This window comes from Lactuca virosa, chromosome 1 (assembly GCF_052849685.1).
Source record: "Lactuca virosa cultivar CGN04683 chromosome 1, Lactuca_virosa_CGN04683_v6, whole genome shotgun sequence".
In the NCBI taxonomy this organism is placed as follows: domain Eukaryota; kingdom Viridiplantae; phylum Streptophyta; class Magnoliopsida; order Asterales; family Asteraceae; genus Lactuca; species Lactuca virosa.
The window spans coordinates 127,985,584-128,005,054 of NC_136426.1; the positions used below are offsets into that span (position 1 = coordinate 127,985,584).

At 35.9% G+C, this 19,471-nt stretch overlaps 2 protein-coding genes and 1 pseudogene across 3 annotated transcripts; 1 reads left to right on the forward strand and 2 right to left on the reverse strand.

Moving 5' to 3' along the window:
* Window positions 1-6,167: 6,167 nt before the first annotated feature.
* On the reverse strand, window positions 6,168-13,736 carry LOC145120466 (ACT domain-containing protein ACR9-like; annotated as a pseudogene).
* Window positions 13,737-13,752: 16 nt separating this feature from the next.
* Window positions 13,753-16,149, forward strand: LOC145157929 (glutathione S-transferase T2-like). Of its 2 annotated transcripts, none has more exons than XM_079076904.1 (2): window positions 13,753-13,978; window positions 15,151-16,149. In XM_079076904.1, exons 1-2 carry the CDS (start codon window positions 13,859-13,861, stop codon window positions 16,024-16,026), a joined length of 996 nt encoding a protein of 331 aa, XP_078933030.1. In that variant the 5' UTR covers window positions 13,753-13,858; the 3' UTR covers window positions 16,027-16,149. The 2 variants fall into 2 exon arrangements, with proteins under 2 accessions (XP_078933030.1, XP_078933033.1); XM_079076907.1 differs by having other exon boundaries at window positions 15,197-16,149.
* A 466-nt stretch (window positions 16,150-16,615) lies between these two features.
* LOC145106544 (elongation factor P (EF-P) family protein) lies at window positions 16,616-19,051 on the reverse strand. Its single transcript, XM_079043502.1, has 11 exons — window positions 18,714-19,051; window positions 18,281-18,311; window positions 18,163-18,176; window positions 18,023-18,073; window positions 17,860-17,929; window positions 17,715-17,787; window positions 17,559-17,626; window positions 17,345-17,468; window positions 17,098-17,137; window positions 16,931-16,998; window positions 16,616-16,819 (listed from the first exon to the last, which is right to left on the reverse strand). Exons 1-11 carry the CDS (start codon window positions 18,963-18,965, stop codon window positions 16,813-16,815), a joined length of 798 nt encoding a protein of 265 aa, XP_078899628.1. The 5' UTR covers window positions 18,966-19,051; the 3' UTR covers window positions 16,616-16,812.
* Window positions 19,052-19,471: the final 420 nt, after the last annotated feature.

Sequence of the window (19,471 nt, forward strand, 5' to 3'; positions counted from 1 at the left end):
GCAGAAAGCTGATCCCGATCTGGTTCCCTCGCCATATACAGTAAGTACTCCCCCACTAGGGTCTCGTATGGTCATAATCTGACGCTCACAGTCAATCACAGCTCCAAACCGGCTCAACCAATCCATGCCCATTATGACACAGACATCACCCATCGCTATCGGCACCAGATCTATCGGGAACTCAACACCGAAGATCTCTAAAACACATCCCCAGAATACATCAGTGGCAAAAACCCCATGCTCATTGGCTATAGAAACCCTCAGTGGTCGATTCAACGCCTCGCGTCTAACACTCACGTGATGACTAAAGGATAAAGACACGAAAGATCGACTCGCACTCGAGTCAAATAACACCAAGGCAGGCACAAAACTCACAAGAAAAGTACCTATATGCAGCACAGTATAAGCATAAACAAATATCAAAATAACATGAATAAGGAGATACGTACCGACAACAACATCAGGCATTGCGCGGACCTCCTCCGCAGTCAGCTGGAATGCTCTCCCACAAGCCCTCGGAGCCTCGACCTTCTCTGGCCGACCATTAGTGACATGTAAAGCTGTAGGAGCAGAGGCTTGGGTTGATCCCTGAGTGAGCTGAGGACACTCGGTCTTCTGGTGGCCAATCTGGTTGCAATGAAAGCAAACCGAAAATCCCTTGGGGCAGTCCCTCGCCATGTGCCCCTCCTTGCCACATTTGTAGCAAATCCCTGCTCGACAAGATCCCTTATGTCTCTTGCCACACTTTCCACAAGTGCGACCCTTCTGGCCTCCTACTCTCGAATCAGCGGGCTTAGCCCGCTTTGTCGCTGACTGCGACTACATTGGTCTCCTATCTCTCCCCTGCTGCTCTCCCTCCTCTCTGGTCTGAATCTCCAGCTCAATCTTTATCCTCCTGGCATTGGTCTGCAAATCAGCCAATGACCGATATGACGAGTTCGCCATGAACTCCCGTATATCTCTCCTCAAGATGCTCAAATACCGGCGCACACGTGCCTGCTCAGTAGATACGTACTCAGGGCAGAACAGCGCCCTCTCATGGAACATCCTCGTAATCTTTGTCACTGATTCTGTCTTCTGCTTGAGAGACAGAAACTCCTATGCCAAATGTTCCCTCTCCACCTGGGGAACATACTCATCTCTGAATAACTTGGTAAACCTCTCCCAAGTAACTGCATCATGATTTGCAGGAGTAAAATCAGTCGTCACGAACTTCCACCGGTCCTTCGCTCCCAAGCGAAGCTGGTTCATTGCAAACCGAACTCTCAAATGCTTCGGGCACGAACACGTATAGAAACACCCCTCAATGTCGGATATACATCTCATGGCAGCAATCGGGTCCTGGGTCCCGTGAAACTCTGGTGGCTTCGTGTTGCTGAACTCCCGAAACAACAACGAGTCACCCCCTGTGGCCTCGCAGCAGCTACGGCTGCGGTGGCTGCTGCAGCAGCAGCAGCCTCCGTGACAGCAGCATATCGCTCATCAAATTTCTCAATCAACATGGTCTTAATAGACCCGAACATCTCTGGTATGGCCTCTCTGATAGCTGCGGCCACCTCCTCATGAATGATCCTGCGGATCTCCTCGTCACCGGTACCACTGCTCCCGGGGTTGTTGCGGGTAATCACCATAGTGTCTCTGAAACACAAACACGAAAATTATCAGAGACTAGCTCAAGCACTCACACCATTACTCACCCCTACATGCTCCTGAGAGGTACCTGAAACACATATCACACAACACTGTAAGCACGAAGCTTAGTGAGTTCCCCAAAAATACCATGCACAAATAATTAGCCTCTCATGGCTAAATCTCAATAAGGACCCTCCGGTCATGTGTCTCAGTGAGGACCCTCCAGTCTCACAACTCGGGTCGGACCCTCCAGTCCGGTATCTCAGTGAAGACACTCCGGTCTCACAACTCGGTTTGGACCCTCTGGTCCTAGCTCAATAAGGCACATAAATAATATACAACATAAATCACAAAGACAAAATGCATGATATCACATAACTCAGTATAAGCACATAAGAACCTCCGACCAATAACTTAAATAAGACCCTCTGATCAATAACTCGTATAAGACCCTCCGGTCACATAGTATTACCACGCAGGTAAGTATAGTGAGAAGACTCACCTCGTAAGCAAAGCAAGTATGTCTTGTATTCAATGATCGGTCTCGACTCCGCCTACATATGTCATAATCATCTCTAATTAACACTTATAACAACAACTCTAAAGATGTTAAGCTAACCCCTTCACTAACTCTTGGAAAGGGTGAAAAGACCATTTTACCCCTCCATGGCCTCCATATCCATAACTTGACCAAACCCTAAAAGTCAACGGAAGTCAACACTCGAGTCAGCAGTCCCTGTTGACCCAACTCGTCGAGTGCATCTATGCGACTCGTCGAGTTCCTCCTATTCTCAGAAAACCAGGAAAACTCCAAATCAACTCGCCGAGTTGTCTCATCAACTCGTCGAGTTTGCACATATCCAGACTATTGGGGAAAACCCTAACTGACTCGTCGAGTTGGCTCATGCACTCGTCGAGTCCCTTTAGTCCATTTTCTCATTCAGACGTTTTTATGCAGAACTAAGGGCCGATACTCTAGATCTAGCCTTCCAAGGCTGAAGTATCACGTAAAGCTGCAAGCTTTACGTCCATGCATGGCATTTAGGGCTTAAAATGCCAAAACAAGCTCTATAGAGGGTTTAATGCATGGAAGCTGGCCAATAGCTTGATAAAGCTCGAATCTTTAGGCCCAAGGGACCTCATATTGTCCAGATCTAAAGTCTCAACTCCATGGCAAGCTCAAACGACTTAAGGACCCAAATAAAGGGTGGAAATGGCCATAAACTCCATAGTGAAGAGATATAACCAACCAATGATCAAGGTGATAGCTTTTTACCTCCAAATAGCAGCTAGCACTAAGAGAACACTGGATCCAAGGGCTTCTTCTCGTTCCACACCTTTTGCTCTTCAATCTCCTTCCAGAAATGCACTAGAACATACAATCTTAGCCTTTCTCTCTCTCACAAATGAATACAACTCGATTAGGGTTTCTCTCAGTGTCTCATCAACTCGCCGAGTCACACGCGTCCAGACTCATCGGGGAAAACCCTAACCGACTCATCGAGTCAGTTCACTGACTCGTCGAGTCCCTTCAGACCATTACCTTATTCAGACTCCTTAAGGCAGATTTACAACCCCAAACTCTAGATGTAGCCTCCCAAGGCTGAGATACCACGTAAAGCTACAATCTTTACGTCCATGCATGACACTTGGGGCTTGAAATGCCAAAACAAGTTCCATTTAGGGTCTTAAGCATAAAATCTCCTCTATAGCTAGATAAAGCTGGGACCTTTGGACTCTAGGGACCTCACAAGGTCCAGATCTGAAGTCTCAATCGCTTGGTAAGTTCAACACACTCAAAGTCTCAAGGAAATATAGAAAAACCCTAAAACTCCATGAAAACGAGATCTAATCACAATAATGAGCAAGGTGAAGACTTTTTACCTTCAACAGAAGCTATAGATGAAATAACACCAGATCCAACAGTCTCTTCTTGTTCCTTGCTTTGATACTCTTCTCCCCTCTTTAAAAAGTGCACTAAAATGCCCAAAGATTAGCTCTCTTTCTCTCTTAGCTAAATATAGACAATTAGGGTTTCACATAGGGGAGTAAGGTAGCTGGTGAGGCGGAAATGAGGGCTTAAGGTCCTTTAAATAGGACCCAACCCTGGACATTTAGGGTTTCCTCACACAGCGCCAACTCGTCGAGTTGGCTCTCTTTACTCGTTGAGTTGGTCGTAAAACTCACGCAGCCAAAACTCTTCTCTACTCGACGAGTCGGGGCCTCCAACTCGTCGAGTTGCTCAATGAAAATCCTAAAAATTATAAAAATATAATACCTGAGAATCGGGATGTTACAGTTTTCTTTAGCTATTTAGCGACACTTGTTTTAGGGTTCTAGGCATACTTGTAGGTTGTAGCTTGTTCTTTATTTTGAGCTATTTTCGACAGAATTTTGTGGGTTTTTAGCTTTCGTGTTACATTTTACTTTACAGATATGTGGGATTCTTCGAAATTTGGTATTATGAACTGAGTTTTGTGTTTTGAAAAGATATGCTTAAATTGGTTTTGCATATCGGTCGATTTCAATTTTGGTTGATTTGGTATATGGAAGTTATTGGTGATTTTATGCTCAGAAATATACTGTTGATCGACATTCTTGAAACAAAATAGAATAATCAAGAAAAAGGAAAGAAATGTCATCAAACCAATCGGACAACCAAACAAAGATTAGGTTGGGTTGGGTTTGGTTAAATATCACTCTTGAGTCATGAATCATACTCCATGTGTCATTTCTTGATTGGTAGGTGTGTTAGTTTCGGGATAGAATTTATCTAGTTATATATTTATAAGTTATTTTGTATAAAAAAACAAAATACACCATTTTTTCATTTGGTAAAGCTTAATATTGACATATTTCATACACAAACCCAACTATTGACTTCAATCTTTGTAATTCATATTTTCTACTTTGGATCCAACACAAAAAGTTATGAAATTTGAATACATTTAAGATTATCCAAACTCTTAATACTATAAACACACACTTTTTCAGATGTTAATCAAGTTCCTATCACTAAAAATCTTCAAAACTCAAAAAATGTTGAAAAGTGTGCAAGAGGCAATAAATGGGATTGTGAGGAAGACATGGCTTTAATGTCGGCGTGGTGTATCGCTAGTCAACATCATAGAAAAAACAAAAAACAAATTAAAGCGTCATTATAGGCCCGCGTTAAGGAATTATATGATGAAACTCAGACAGAAAAGCCAGAAAAACTACGACGGAGGAATGAAAATCAAATAAGAGGTCATTGGAAACGGCTTAACGAAAATGTTATTAAGTGGATTGATGCTTATAGGAAATCATATAGAATGAAAACGAGTGGAATGAGTTTGAAAGATATTGAGAACAAAGATCATAAAATTTATTTTGCATGTGGGAGCACGTATAATGACCTTATTGTATTTAATGAAGTTATGTGTAAATATTCAAAGTGGGAATTACATACACATCGGGACACAACACGTTCTTGTTGTGAATATGAAGTGGGTAATGATGAAAGTGGTGACAATAGCATAAAAAGAACAAGGGTCTAGTGAAGACGAAGAAGAGTATTGTGTCAACTTCAACCAAAAAATATCAAATAAAGATGGTTCAACAATTGAGTTTGTTGCGTGCAATGAAGATTACTAGAGAAAGTGAAGTTGAAGTCATAAGAAAAGACTCGATTTAGAGCAAAGAAAGGAAGAAAGAAAGGTCAAAAAAGAAGAAAGGAAGAGTAAGAAGGTGTATCATATGCATTTGAATACACTATTAGCGAAAGAACATTTTCCGTGAGAAGATAAAGACATGAAACGTCATTTATTGGCGATGTTGTATGGAAAGTGAATGTAGTTTGTTTTACATTTTGTGTTTAGTTTGTATTTTATTATGTGATTGCCAATTTTTGTATCTGTAATTTTGTATTTGCAAAACAAAATAATGATATAATTTCTTGTGCTTTCATTTCACTAAAATGACTCAACAATAAACCCAAAAATTGTACATTAAATATCTATGCATTGTTGTAGTGAAATAACAAAGTAGGACAAAAAACTAATTAGATTGAAATTGTGTGATTAAAAATGACTCAGCCAACAACGTAGGTTCGGTAACCTGAGATCCGTTAAAAATTAACGGAAGTGACTTAATTGATATTAACTTGTAAGTTTAATAATTTGTTGCGTAAAAAAAATAGTTTAGTGGTCAAATCAGATAAATAACAATAAGTGATTGGGTATAATGATATTTTCCTAAGGCAGAATTTCGTATATGCCCTTAATAAACGTCGAAATATCATATTTGCCCGGCCTAATATCTAAATATCAGATTTGCCCTTCTTAATATTTTTAAATATCATATATACCCAAGTCTATTTTTTTTTATAATTTTTATTGATTTATAATTTTTTTTTCATAATCTTAAGTCATTATAATTGAAAAAACATATGAAATGGACAATAATGCCCTTTTGCTTTTAAATTCCAATACATCTCAGATCACAATTGTTAATTTACTTTCGCAGCATCCTACTACTTACGATCTCGGCACATCCTCCTATTCCCCTGTTGTCGCATCTTCCTTCTTGAAATCACACGCATCATGCATCAGGTAATCGACATGATTAGCAACCAAAAGTTCTGTATCATCAGGGCCCCGGTTTGTGATGATGACTCTTAATGGATGTAGTATCTCTTCTTTTAGACGTGAACATAAAGCAACTTGGTTTTCAATATCCAATATTTTTTCCATCATCTTTCTATATAAACAAGTCCAAGCTTTGTTGGTGATTTTATATCACTAATATTATTTAAGTGTAATGGGGTTAATTTGTTAATCAATGTCACTTTGACAATTATCGAACAAATTAGTATGGTGCGGAGTGCACATTTGTTTGATTTTGTCATTGTTGAAAGTATACTGCTATTTAGGGGCGAAGCCCCTGAACTGACGGGGGTCTGGGGGAAGCGCCCCTGGGAGCAGGGTCTAAGGGGCGGCAGCCTCTGGCGGGGTCCAAGGGGCAGAGCCCCTGGCTGGTTACTATATAAAAAATGTTTCAGAAATCCATGTTTTTTGTAAAAACGCCCAGTTTTGTGATCCATTTATAGACCTGATTTTATGTTAGTTTTTTGACAGGTAATATGACCGTTTTTGGACAGGAAGTTAGTTTCTGTTATATGATCAATTTCGGATTCATTTTGGGTACAAATTTTCATAACACCTTCTTCATTCTCCATTTCTAGAAAACAGTGAGTTTCATCCGATTAGAGATTTTTAGTGTACCCTCGAAATGCTTTAATCTGAAAGTGTTTCACAACTCTCACTGATCCAAGTTTATCTATATCCCGTTTCTCTAACAAAGATTAAAGCATTTATGTGATCATGGCAAGTGGTGATTCTGTGAAGGAAATAACAAGTAAGTTTGAAAAATTGAACAAGTTTGAAGGGCATGATTTTCGTAGATGGCAAAAGAAGATGAAGTTTCTCCTTACCACTCTGAAAGTGGTGTATGTTCTGAGTACACCCATGTCAGTCTTACTAGAATCTGTTGAAGATGAACCTTTGGAGGCAACAAGAAGAAGATCAAAGTGGGAAGATGATGATTACATATGTCGTGGTCATATTCTCAATGGTATGTCTGACTCTCTTTTTAAAATATATCAAAATTTCGAATCTGCAAAAGAACTGTGGGATTATCTTGAATCCAAGTACATGGTTGAAGATGATTCTAGTAAGTAGTTTCTTGTTAGTAACTTTATGGGTTACAAGATGATTGACTCCAGGCCTGTTATGGAACAATTCCATGCAATGTTAAGGATTCTGGGACAGTTTGCTCAACACAATTTGAAAATGGATGAAGCCATTTATGTGGCTGTGATCACTGACAAATTGCCCCCTTCCTGGAAGGATTTTAAACACAATTTGAAACATAACAAAGAGGAATTGACTTTGACTCAACTTCGAAGCCATTTAAGGATTGAAGAGTCCATAAGGACTCAAGAACTTAACAACAATCCTAAAGGAAAGAACCAAGTTGGTTCCTCTTCTATGAACATGGTGGAAGGAGAAAGTTTAAAGAATCCCAAAAAGTCTAATGGAAAAAGGAAGTTTAAAGGAAATGATGACAAGTCTTCCAACAAGAAGGCTAAGTTGGTTTGTTGGGATTGTAAGAAACTGGGTCACTTCAAGAAAGATTGTCGTCTTCGCAAAGTGAACAAGGATGGTGCTGGACCAAGTGGATCCAAGGATCCAGAAAAGCAACAAGGTCAGATTTCTGTTTTCATGCAGAATTCTAAATATATTCAGAATTATATTTCTGTGATTTCTGAAGCATTTTATGTGCAGGATGATAATTGTGTATGGTGGGTTGATTCGGGAGCAACAAGTCATGTTTGCAAAGATTTATATTTGTTCAAGGACTTTCAACCAATTGAAGATGGATCTGTTGTGAAGATGGGAAATGTTGCAATTGAACCAATCAAGGGCATAGGCTCTGTTTTACTTACTTTTACTTCTGGGAAATGTTTGTGTTTGAACAATGTTTTATATGTTCCAGGGATTCGTAAGAATCTCGTGTTTGAAATTGTGTTAAATAATTGTGGTTACAAACAAGTGTTAGAAAGTGACAAGTATATATTGTCAAGACATGGTTCTTTTATGGGATTTGGATATGTATGTAATGGAATGATTAGGCTTAATATTAATTATCCTTATAGTGATAATTTTGTTTGCATGGCTTCTAGTAGTTCTAGATACCATTTTCATAAATCTGAATTATGGCATGCTATAGTAGGACACATTCATTACAAGAGAATAAAAGACATGTCTAAAATGAGTTTAATTCCTGCTTTTGATATGCAAAATAATGAAAAATGTAAAACATGCATGCTAACTAAAATCACTAGACAACCTTTCAAAGATGTTGTTAGGGAAAGCAAGGTGTTGGATCTTATACATAGTGATTTATGTGATTTCCATGCAACACATTCATTTGGAAACAAGAAGTATGTTGTTACTTTTATTGATGATGCATCTAGATATTGTTATATCTATTTGCTACATTCTAAGGATGAAGCACTTGATAAATTTAAAATTTATAAACAACAAGTTGAGCTTCATAAAAATGAATTAATAAAAGTATTGTGTACTGATAGAGATGGTGAGTATTATGATCCAGTTTATTTTGAATCAACCGGAATAATACATCAAACCACAACTCCATATACACCACAACAAAATGGTGTAGCTGAAAGGAAGAATAGGACTTTGAAAGAAATGGTTAATTCCATGTTGTCATATTCTGGTTTAAATGAAGGGTTTTGGGGTGAGGCAATGTTAACTGCATGTTACATCTTGAATAGAACTCCAAATAAAAGGAGTAAGAATACTCCTTATAAACTTTGGTGTAAAAAGCTACCAAATTTGAGTTATCTCAAAGTTTGGGGTTGTAGAGCAGTTATAAGGCTTACTGAACCCAAAAGGAAAACATTAGGTGAGAGAGGTATAGATTGTATCTTTATTGGATATGCTGAGCATTCCAAAGCATATAGATTCTATGTTTTATAATCTAATGACTCTGTGTCTGTAAACACAGTGATAGAGTCAAGAGATGTTATCTTTGATGAAGAAAGATTTACATCTATACCTAGACCAAGGGACATGATTCATCAATCTTCCTGCAAGAGTACTACTCAAGCCGAAGATGTTTCTGGTGGTGCAAGTTCTGCACCTGAACCTAGGAAAAACACCAGAGCTAGAAAAGCTAAGGATCTAATTTTCAACTTTATCTGGTTGAAGGAACAAGGAATGAGACTATATGTCAACATCAATATTGTTTTAATATTGAGGAGGATCCAAAGACTTTTAGTGAAGTTATGGCTTCTAGGGATGTTCATTTCTGGAAAGAAGCAATTCAGGATGAAATTGATTCTATAATGCATAACAATACTTGGGTATTGTCTGATTTACCTCCTGGTTGCAAGGTATTAGGATGTAAATGGATCCTCAAAATAAAAATGAAGGTGGATGGCACAACTGATAAGTATAAAGCCAAATTGGTTATCCAAGGCTTTAGACAAAAGGAAGACATTGATTTCTTTGATACTTATGCTCCTGTTGCCAGAATTTCCACTATTAGATTATTATTAGCTCTTGCAGCTATACATAATCTTGTGATTCACCAAATGGATGTGAAAACTGCATTCTTGAATGATGACTTGGATGAGGAAATATACATGAAACAACCTGAAGGGTTTGTGATGCCTGAAAATGAACACAAAGTGTGCAAGTTGAAGAAATCATTATATGGTTTGAAACAAGCACCAAAACAATGGCATCAAAAGTTTGATGATGTTGTATTGTCTAATGGTTTTGCATTAAACCAAGCTGAAAAGTGTGTATATAGAAAATTTGATACTTCTGGTAAAGGAGTCATGATTTGTTTATATGTGGATGATATGTTGATTTTTAGTACTGATTTAGAAGAAGTTGATAAAACCAAGAAATTCTTATCATCTAGTTATGAAATGAAAGACCCGGGGGAGGATGAGGTAATTCTTAGTATAAGAATTAAACAAGGAAACAATGGGATTTCAATTTCTCAATCTCATTACATTGAGAAGATATAGGAAAAGTTTAACTTTGAGAATTGTTCTCCTGTTAGCACTCCTATAGATCCTAGTCTCAAACTTCTACCTAATAAAGGATCTCCAGTGTCTCAACTTGAATATTCTAGGGCTATTGGTTGTCTAATGTATGCCATAATTAGTACTAGGCCTGATATAACATATGTTGTGGGAAGGCTTAGTAGATATACTAGTAATCATAGTACACATCATTGGCAAGCTGTGAGTAGAGTATTCAAGTACTTAAAAGGGACCATAAATTTTGGTTTAACTTATAGTGGATATCCTTCTGTTTTGGAAGGTTATTCAGATGCCAGCTGGATTAACAACTTAGAGGATCACTCCTCTACTAGTGGCTGGGTGTTTCTTCTTGGAGGAGGTGCCATTTCTTGGGCATCTAAGATACAGACTTGTATTACTAACTCAACCATGGAGTCTGAGTTTGTTGCTTTGTCTGCTGCTGGTAAAGAAGTTGAGTGGCTAAGGAATTTGATTTATGAAATTCCATTGTGGCCCAAACCGATATCTACCATTTCTATCAGATGTGATAGTGCTGCAACCTTGGCTAAGGCTTATAGTCAAGTGTACAATGGAAAGTCTATACATTTAGGTGTTAGACATAGCATGATTCGTGAGCTCATCATGATTGGTGCGATATCTGTGGAGTTTGTAAAAACTCAGTTGAATTTAGCCGATCATCTAACCAAAGGGTTAGCAAGAGATCTTGTGCACAAGGCGGCTGTAGGGATGGGTTTAAAGTCCACTTAAAATCTTTTATATTGAGATACCCAATTCCCATCTAATGCAATATTAGATGTTGAATTCAATGTGGAAAGCTTGATATTTGAAGATTGGAACACATTTTATGATCATCCCAATGTATGTGTTCAGTACTGCAAGTTAAGGAGGTTGAAATTTTATTTCTTAATAGTTCTTTGAAAAATTGCATTTGCAGGTGCAAGAACAAAAGAACTACCTATATAAGCATGAAGTTTAGCTGCTTCAAGAAGTTGGGACTTGGCTTTGATATGCTTATTGAAGGATGGGACACAAGCTAGTAAAATATGGTGTCAAGTTAGAACTTTGAGCATGAAAACTGTTGTGTATATTATCTTCATGTATTCACTTAGAATAGAAAGGGTTCAATCCTTAGTGACACCCTGATATTCGAATATTTTGAATGAATAATATACTAATGTGAAATCCAATCGTCACACTATCTCATTTATGCATCAGTTTGTTGTTGTTATGATTTTATTTTAAGTTAATCAAGATTACACTTAAATGGGGGAGGTTTGTTGGTGATTTTATATCACTAATATTATTTAAGTGTAATGGGGTTAATTTGTTGATCAATGTCACTTTGACAATTATCGAACAAATTAGTATGGTGCGGAGTGCACATTTGTTTGATTTTGTCATTGTTGAAAGTATACTGCTATTTAGGGGCGAAGCCCCTGAACTGACGGGGGTCCGGGGGCAACACCCCTGGGAGCGGGGTCCAAGGGGCAGAGCCCCTGGCTGGTTACTATATAAAAAATGTTTCAGAAATCCGTATTTTTTGTAAAAACACCTAGTTTTGTGAACCATTTATAGACCCAATTTTATGTTAGTTTTTTGACAGGTAATATGACCGTTTTTGGACAGGAAGTTGTTTTTCTATAACTACCATATGACAGTTTTAGGACAGGAAGTTAGTTTCTGTTATATGATCAATTTCGGATTCATTTTGAGTATAGATTTTCATAACACCTTCTTCATTCTCCATTTCTAGAAAACAGTGAGTTTCATCCGATTAGAGATTTTAAGTGTACCCTCGAAATGCTTTAATCTGAAAGTGTTTCACAACTCTCACTGATCCAAGTTTATCTATATCCCGTTTCTCTAACAAGCTTCGGTACCCTTTCACACTATTAGAGATTCTTCCATATGCAATCTGAATAAAAACAAGATAACATATTCATTTCAAACATCAAACAAAATAAAATAGTATTGTGAAGTCAATTTGAGTATATACACCTGGATATTGCAGTACTTGGAGATCTTTAAATTGTGAGAGCTTTCTGATCAAGGCATTGCATTTGAAGCAAAGTATAAGATGGACTCATTAAATTATCAACCGTAATAACAATTTTTTTTAACATCCAATAAGTCTGTTAAGAGCTTATGAACGATCATCTTCCTTGGTGGCAAGATGACAACTAAACAATTCATCAACAATTTCTTCTGAAATAGAAGTAAACCCCTTTTGGCTCTCATATCCAGGCCCTGCTAACTTAACTTCACAACTTATATACAAGATTTCAAAAGGGCTTACAAGTGATCAGTGACAAAGAAGAGATCCAAGACCTTTCCATATGGGTTTGTCATTACTTTCAAGCTTTTGAATTGTGAGCTCGAGTTCACAAATCACTCGTGTAACATCTACAAAATTGAAATTGTATATGTCAATTTTAGTTTCAGAACGAAGAAGAAAGGGAAAAAGACAGAATAGTGGTAGTGGTTACCATGTATTAACCCTTTTCGATCAAGGGGGAAGACCTTTAACAGATAAACTAGAGGTGGTTTAGAAGAATCAAGTAATTGATTGAGATGGTAATTGACTGAGATAAAACGCAGGCAAAAACAATAGGCAACAAGATAAAAGCCATGTTTTTAACCGGCGATCTTATGAAGACGACCAGAAACCTCATCTCAAAGGATTCCTACGATTTACGATTTTGAATAGGTAAGGGTATTAGGGTCTAGATAAGGGTATTATTGTCTTTTTTTATTATTTTCTCAATTTTAATAATTTTCAATTATAAAAAATGATTATTAAATAATAAAATCTGTTTAAAAAATAGATTTGGGCAAATCCGATATTTTAAAACATTAGGAAGGGAAATATAATATTTAGAATTTAAGTTAGGTAAATACGATATTTAAACGTTTAATAAGGGTATATATGAAATTGGGAAATATCCGGAAAAGTCCCAATATTTTACCCTAATTTACGAAAAAAATCCAAAACTAAAATTTGTTTACGAAAAAGTCCAAATTACCGGTAAAAATGACGACTTGGCCCTATTTTTTCCCGGTTTCATTACTTACCCGGTTTTAATAAAGTCCCATTATTTTACCATAATTTACGAATAAGTCCCAAATTATGGTAAACTAATGTGACTTTAATGAAAGTTATGGTAAAATAATGAGACTTTAATGAAAGTTATGGTAAGTATTGAAACCGATAAACCGGAAAAAATGGTCAAATCGTCATTTTTTCCGGTTGTCGGGACTTTTTCATAAACCGATTTTAGTTTGAGACTTTTTCGTAAATTAGGGTGATATATTAGGACTTTTCCGAAGATTTCCCTATGAAATTCTCCCAAAATCAGTATACTAGTTTTTTCGAAATTTATGTTTTTTTACATCTAACAATTAACAAATCATCATATGACCCAAGGGGTAAAAATGTAAAAATGTAAAAATGGAATAAGAAAACCCCAAATGAACTAGTCATCGAAGGAGGGATTCGTTTCGTCGGATAATTATTTGGGTTTTTTCTCCAACTCAACCCCTCCCTCTCGCATTCGCCCTTCTTCTTTCCCTCCCTTTTTTCAATCTTATCGGAATTGTCTCCAAATGGGAGAGGTAAAACCAGAGCCCGTCGCCAGCGTATGGCCTACCGTTATTCCCGCCGTCAACGGCGGAGCATCTGGTACGCTTACCACTTGTATCTTCAAATCCGGCGATACAATCAAGGTACATGCTTATATCCACACCAAACTATTGCTTGATTTTGATTTGTAATCGTTAAAAGACCGTTTTCTTTAGCTATTTAGTGACACTTGTTTTAGGGTTCTAGATCTCCTTGTAGCTCGTTCTTTATTCTGCGCATTCTTCTCATTAAATGAAGTTTTTTGAGCTCTTTTTGTGACAATTCTGTGGGTTTTAGTTCTCATGTTAGATCGGATTTGCTATTATTTCGCATGATTTTTTTTGGTCGATCTTGATTTGGTATTTGAAACTTATTGGTGAACTTTTTGACTTTTGAAGGCTATGTTTAGTGCTGAAAATCACCAAACCAAGATGCATATAAAACAAAATGAATACTTAATAAAATGGAAAAAAAGGAGAGAAATACTATCGAACCAAATCGGTAAAACTTAAACAAAGACTATGTTATTCACAAAAACGACCATTGGAATTTTAGAATATGAAAAACAACTTTACCTTTTTCAGTTTTATCAAAATAGTTATCATGTCTTGAATGATGCATTTTGGATCATTTTTATATCATATTAAAAGTATTTCTTCTAAAAAAAATTACATTTGGGACTCAAATTTTGTATTTTGGATTTCGGATTGAGAAAAAAGTATTCTGATGGACAAATTTGAAATTTCGAGAATTTTTTTGTTTTTCTTTTAAAATCTAACAGAAACATAAAAAAACATAGCGAATGAGTATGATACAAGGGCATAAAAGATATATTTGGCTGAAAAATCGGTTGTATTAGACATTTTAAAGTTCAATTTTGAAAATGGGTACAATTAGAAATTTTTTTATAGCAAATGAGAAAAAAAATACATTATATGTTTATTTAAATTTAAATCCAAAATGATCATTCCGGAACGGTTATTTTCGCAAATATCCAAAAGTAAGGTAATTTCCTAAATCTTCCAAAATCATGTGCTATTTTTGTTAATGTCTTAAATCTATCTTGTCATAATTAGATATTTTTCATTTAACAAAAAACACAATATACATAACTTAATAGAATTAATATTAACACGCCTTCATGTACAACTACAACACTTTATTTCTGATTATGTGCAATTTATAGTTTCAAGTGGATCGAAAATATCCGAAATCTTTTATGAATTTTGTTCACTCTTATGAATATCCAAATTCTCAATACTATGAAAACTTTCAGTTTTCTTCGGATGTTAACCAAGTTCCTATAATCGAAAATCATGAAGTGTCGCAAAATACTTTTGAAAAAAATGCAAGAGGCGATAAATGGGATTTTGAAGAAGACATGGCTTTAATGTCAGCATGGTGTGTTGCCAACGAACTTCAATTTCATGGGAAAAATCAAAAGAAAACATCATTGTGGGCACAAGTTAAAAAATTATATAATGAAGCCCAGACAGAAAACCCAGAAAAACTCGGCCTGAGAAACGATAATCAAATGAGAGGTCGTTGGAAACGGCTTAATGAAAATGCAATCAAGTGGATTGAAGCCTATAGGAAAGCGTATAAACAGAAAACAAGTGAAATGAGTCTGAAAGATATTGAGAACGAAGCTCATAAAATTTATGCTACATGTGGGAGCACTTACAATGACATTATTGTATTTAATGAAGTTATGTGTAAATATCCAAAGTGGGAATTACTAAATGAGAGTGACACACCTTCCCATGAAGATGATGAAAGTGGTGATAGCACAAAAAGAATAAGGACTAACGAAGAAGGGGACTATTGTTTCCTATCCAACACAGAAACACCAAATAGTGGTGGTTCAACAATTAATCGTGAGTATAAAAAGAAAGAAAAATGTTCTTTGTTTCATAATGAATGTGTTATGGATCTTCATGCAATAAGGATTACTAGAGAAAGTGAAGTTGAAATCATGAGAAAAAGACTCGATTTGGACCAAAGAAAGGAAGAAAGAAAGGTCAAAAAGGAAGAAAGGAAGAGTAAAAAGGTGTATCACATGCATTTGAATACACTATTAGCAAAAGAACACTTGTCGCCAGAAGATAAAGACATGAAACGTCATCTATTGTCGATGTTGTATCGAAAGTAATTGTAGTTTGTTTTATATTGTGTTTAGTTTGTATTTTATTATGTGATTTGCATCTCATGTATAATTTTGTATTATGGAAAACAAAATAATTATATAATTCCCAATGTCTTCATTTCACTAAAATGACTCAACAACAAAATATCGATGCGTTGTGGTGTTAAATAACAAAGTACGACCAAAACCCTTTACATACTTATTTTCCCTCTTTCTATCCATCCATAAGTAAATTTCACTACAAATATATTTTCAACCTTTTTGCTTGACCAATGTAGCTACCAACAACATATTCAAATTCTATTAAGAAACAATAAAAGTAACATACATGGTGGAAAGTTCATTGCATTTATAAGTCATGAGGAAAAGACTTGAATTGGAGCAAATAAAGGAAGAAAGAAAAAGTTAAAAAAGAAGAATGGAAGGTTAAGAAGGTTTATCTCATGCTTTTGAATACACTTGTTGCAAAAGAGCACTTGTCAACAGAAGATGAAGACATGAAACACAATTTATTGTCTATGTTGTATGAGAAGTGACTAAAGTTTGTTTTATATTTTATTTTTAGTTTGTTTGTTATTATGTGATTTGCATCTCATGAAAAGAAAATAGTGATATAGTTCCCTATGTTTTCATTTCAATGAAATAACTCAAAACAACAAATAACAAAAAAAAAGTCTATTAAATATCTATGCATCGTGGTAACAAATATCAACTCTACCACAAAAACACTTGCATACTTATTGAACAAATTTCACTACAAAAATACTTCCAACTTTTTTGCAATGCCAATGCTCAAGCCCTATTAAAAAACAAAGAAAATATATTATAAATGGTGTCAAATTCCTTATAGTAAAAATTATTAACAAAGAAACATATGATATAATCTCCATGATTTAAAAAAAAAAAACACCTGCTTATGTATGAGTTATCTGTGGTATCAACAAGTATCTTGTCCCCTGTTATAACATGAGGTGGCACCTAGAACAACAATCCACAATATTAAAAATCAAATAAATTATTTATCAAAAATAAAAACACATAGGACATTTTTTGATTTGTATAAAATAATAAACTTACTTGTACACTGAGGCCATTGTCCAGTAACACCTTTTTAGTACTGTCACAAAAAATGGAAAACATAGTCAAGGCACTGTACACTGACACTGACACTGACACTGACAAAAAGATAGAGCAAGGTGGGACAACGACTTGCTCTAGAAAAAGATAGAGCATGGTGGGACGACTTGCTCTTAATGTTTCGTCACTGCAAAAAGACGTAAATGCCCTTTTCATTTTCATTATCGAATATAGCAAAGAAACATACTGAGGGGTAGCTCCCATGCCCTTCATAGGGACTTGTGCTTCCACCACAGTACATGTCACTCGTTTAGGTACCGATGCTGACATAGGCCTATCATTAAAAAGTTCCACAGAAACTGTGATATCATCTGTTTATCAAGACAATTTAAAAAAAAAAAAAATCAGTAAAACAAATTGTTAAAATAATGAAAACAAGATATTGGTTTATGAATCAGGACCTTTTAAATATGGAAGAGAGTCGCCAAATAGATGTTTGGGCACATCTAATTGGACAAAAGTTTTAGGTCTGATAAAAAAAAAATAAACATATGAGAATTGAGAAACATGGTAAAATGATTTAAGTTTTAAAAAAAAATGGAAAAAGAAAAACTTACTCCATTAACACAATGCTGTCAGTTTCTTCATCTGTGTATAGGTATGTGAAAGATTTGGCTTCAACAAATATTTCTGTATAACAATTAACAGATATGAGAAGTGAGAACACTATTAAATGTTTTTTATTGTGTTAAAAATGCTTACTTTCAACTGTTTCATCAGTACGAAATCTTTCATTGACTTTGTTTCCACTATCAACATCACGAAGCTCAACCTGAACAAACAAACATACAAACACAATATTATAAAAAAGAATCATAAATCAATATTACAAGATAAATAAACTTATGGAGGTTTTCATAAAAACCTGTATGATAGCACCTCCTCTTCCTTGAGTAGAATGTTGAGCTTTCACAATCTAGATCATAAGTACAAGCTCTTAATACATACAGGCACAAAGAGTTGCTTTAAATGTGAATAAGTTGATAGAGATTAGAAAAAGATTACTTGGTAAACTTTTCCTGGAGTAGATGAAAGCGCACGAACAAGGTAGAAGGAGTTGAATGAGTTTATATGTGAATCTTTGTCAATGAGTGTAGAAGTAGAAAGATAATGGAAGACAAACCTTTCCTTTCAATGACATTTCCTGGTCTCACCTGCACAGATGATTAGCTCTGAATTATGAATTGATTGGGTGTTTTGTTAATTGTTAAGCCCTAAGTATGTTGATGCTCCATATGCTATAATCAGTCATGAATTCGATTTTGAAGAATGTAATAACTTCAACACTAAATCAGTGGATTTGCCAGAAGACTCGCATTTTAGGGTTAGGGAAAGGACTTGGAGATATTCGGACTTCCGCGAATTGATTTGAGATTAACGTAGATACCAGATGAATTTTGCGAGTTTAATTTTATATACACGTTAGCTTGATTATCAGGAAGTAAGAATCATTCGAACAGAGAGTGATTTCAATCAGGCAAATCAAGTCATGTTCATGAAGCTCAATCATAAAGGTTTCTAATTTGTTAAGATGCAACACAAAGGGAAGAACTCACATCGGAGCCGCGAGCTTTGGCGAATCGGATCTGATTGACGGACCATGGGAAGGCAAGAAGTTGGCGAGACGGAGAACAGCGGTCGGCGGAGTAAGTCGACGACTGAGAATGAGTTACAGTGGTGTTGTTAAGGTGTGTCGAGATCATGATAGAGTAGCCACGAATTGAAGAAAACGAGTGAGAATAACGTCTTCCAGAAAGACGTATAGCTTTATCTGTCGCTGCTGCGGCGGCAACGGCGATGGCTCTCATTGTTGGGACGGTGTGAGGTTCCGGACTTCCGGTGATCGATTCTTTCGGCGGTGCGTTTTAGCAGAGCCGCAATTGGCTAGTGGTACCTTTTCTTAAATTTTATTAATATAACGGGAATATATTAACTTTTTCGGTTTGTTCGAAATAACTATTTTTTTATTTTATTTTATTATTCTTTTTTTATATATTTAGATAATAAACTTATTGAAAGTGTTTACGTATGACCATTATAACTTATTGGTAGGTCATAATGGTCGTATATGAACACTTTCAACAAATTCGTTACCTAGATGTGTATAAATAAATAGTTATCCAAATATGAACAGAACGAAAAGTAAGAGTAAATTACATGAATGGTCCATTTGGTTTGGGGGAATTTGTATGTTTGGTCCATAACTTATTGTTTTTAACTCGGACGATCCTACTGTTTATTTTTGTTGCGCGTTTGGTCTCTGTCTTATCTAAAAAGACTATTATGCAATTATTATTATTTTTTAATTATTTTT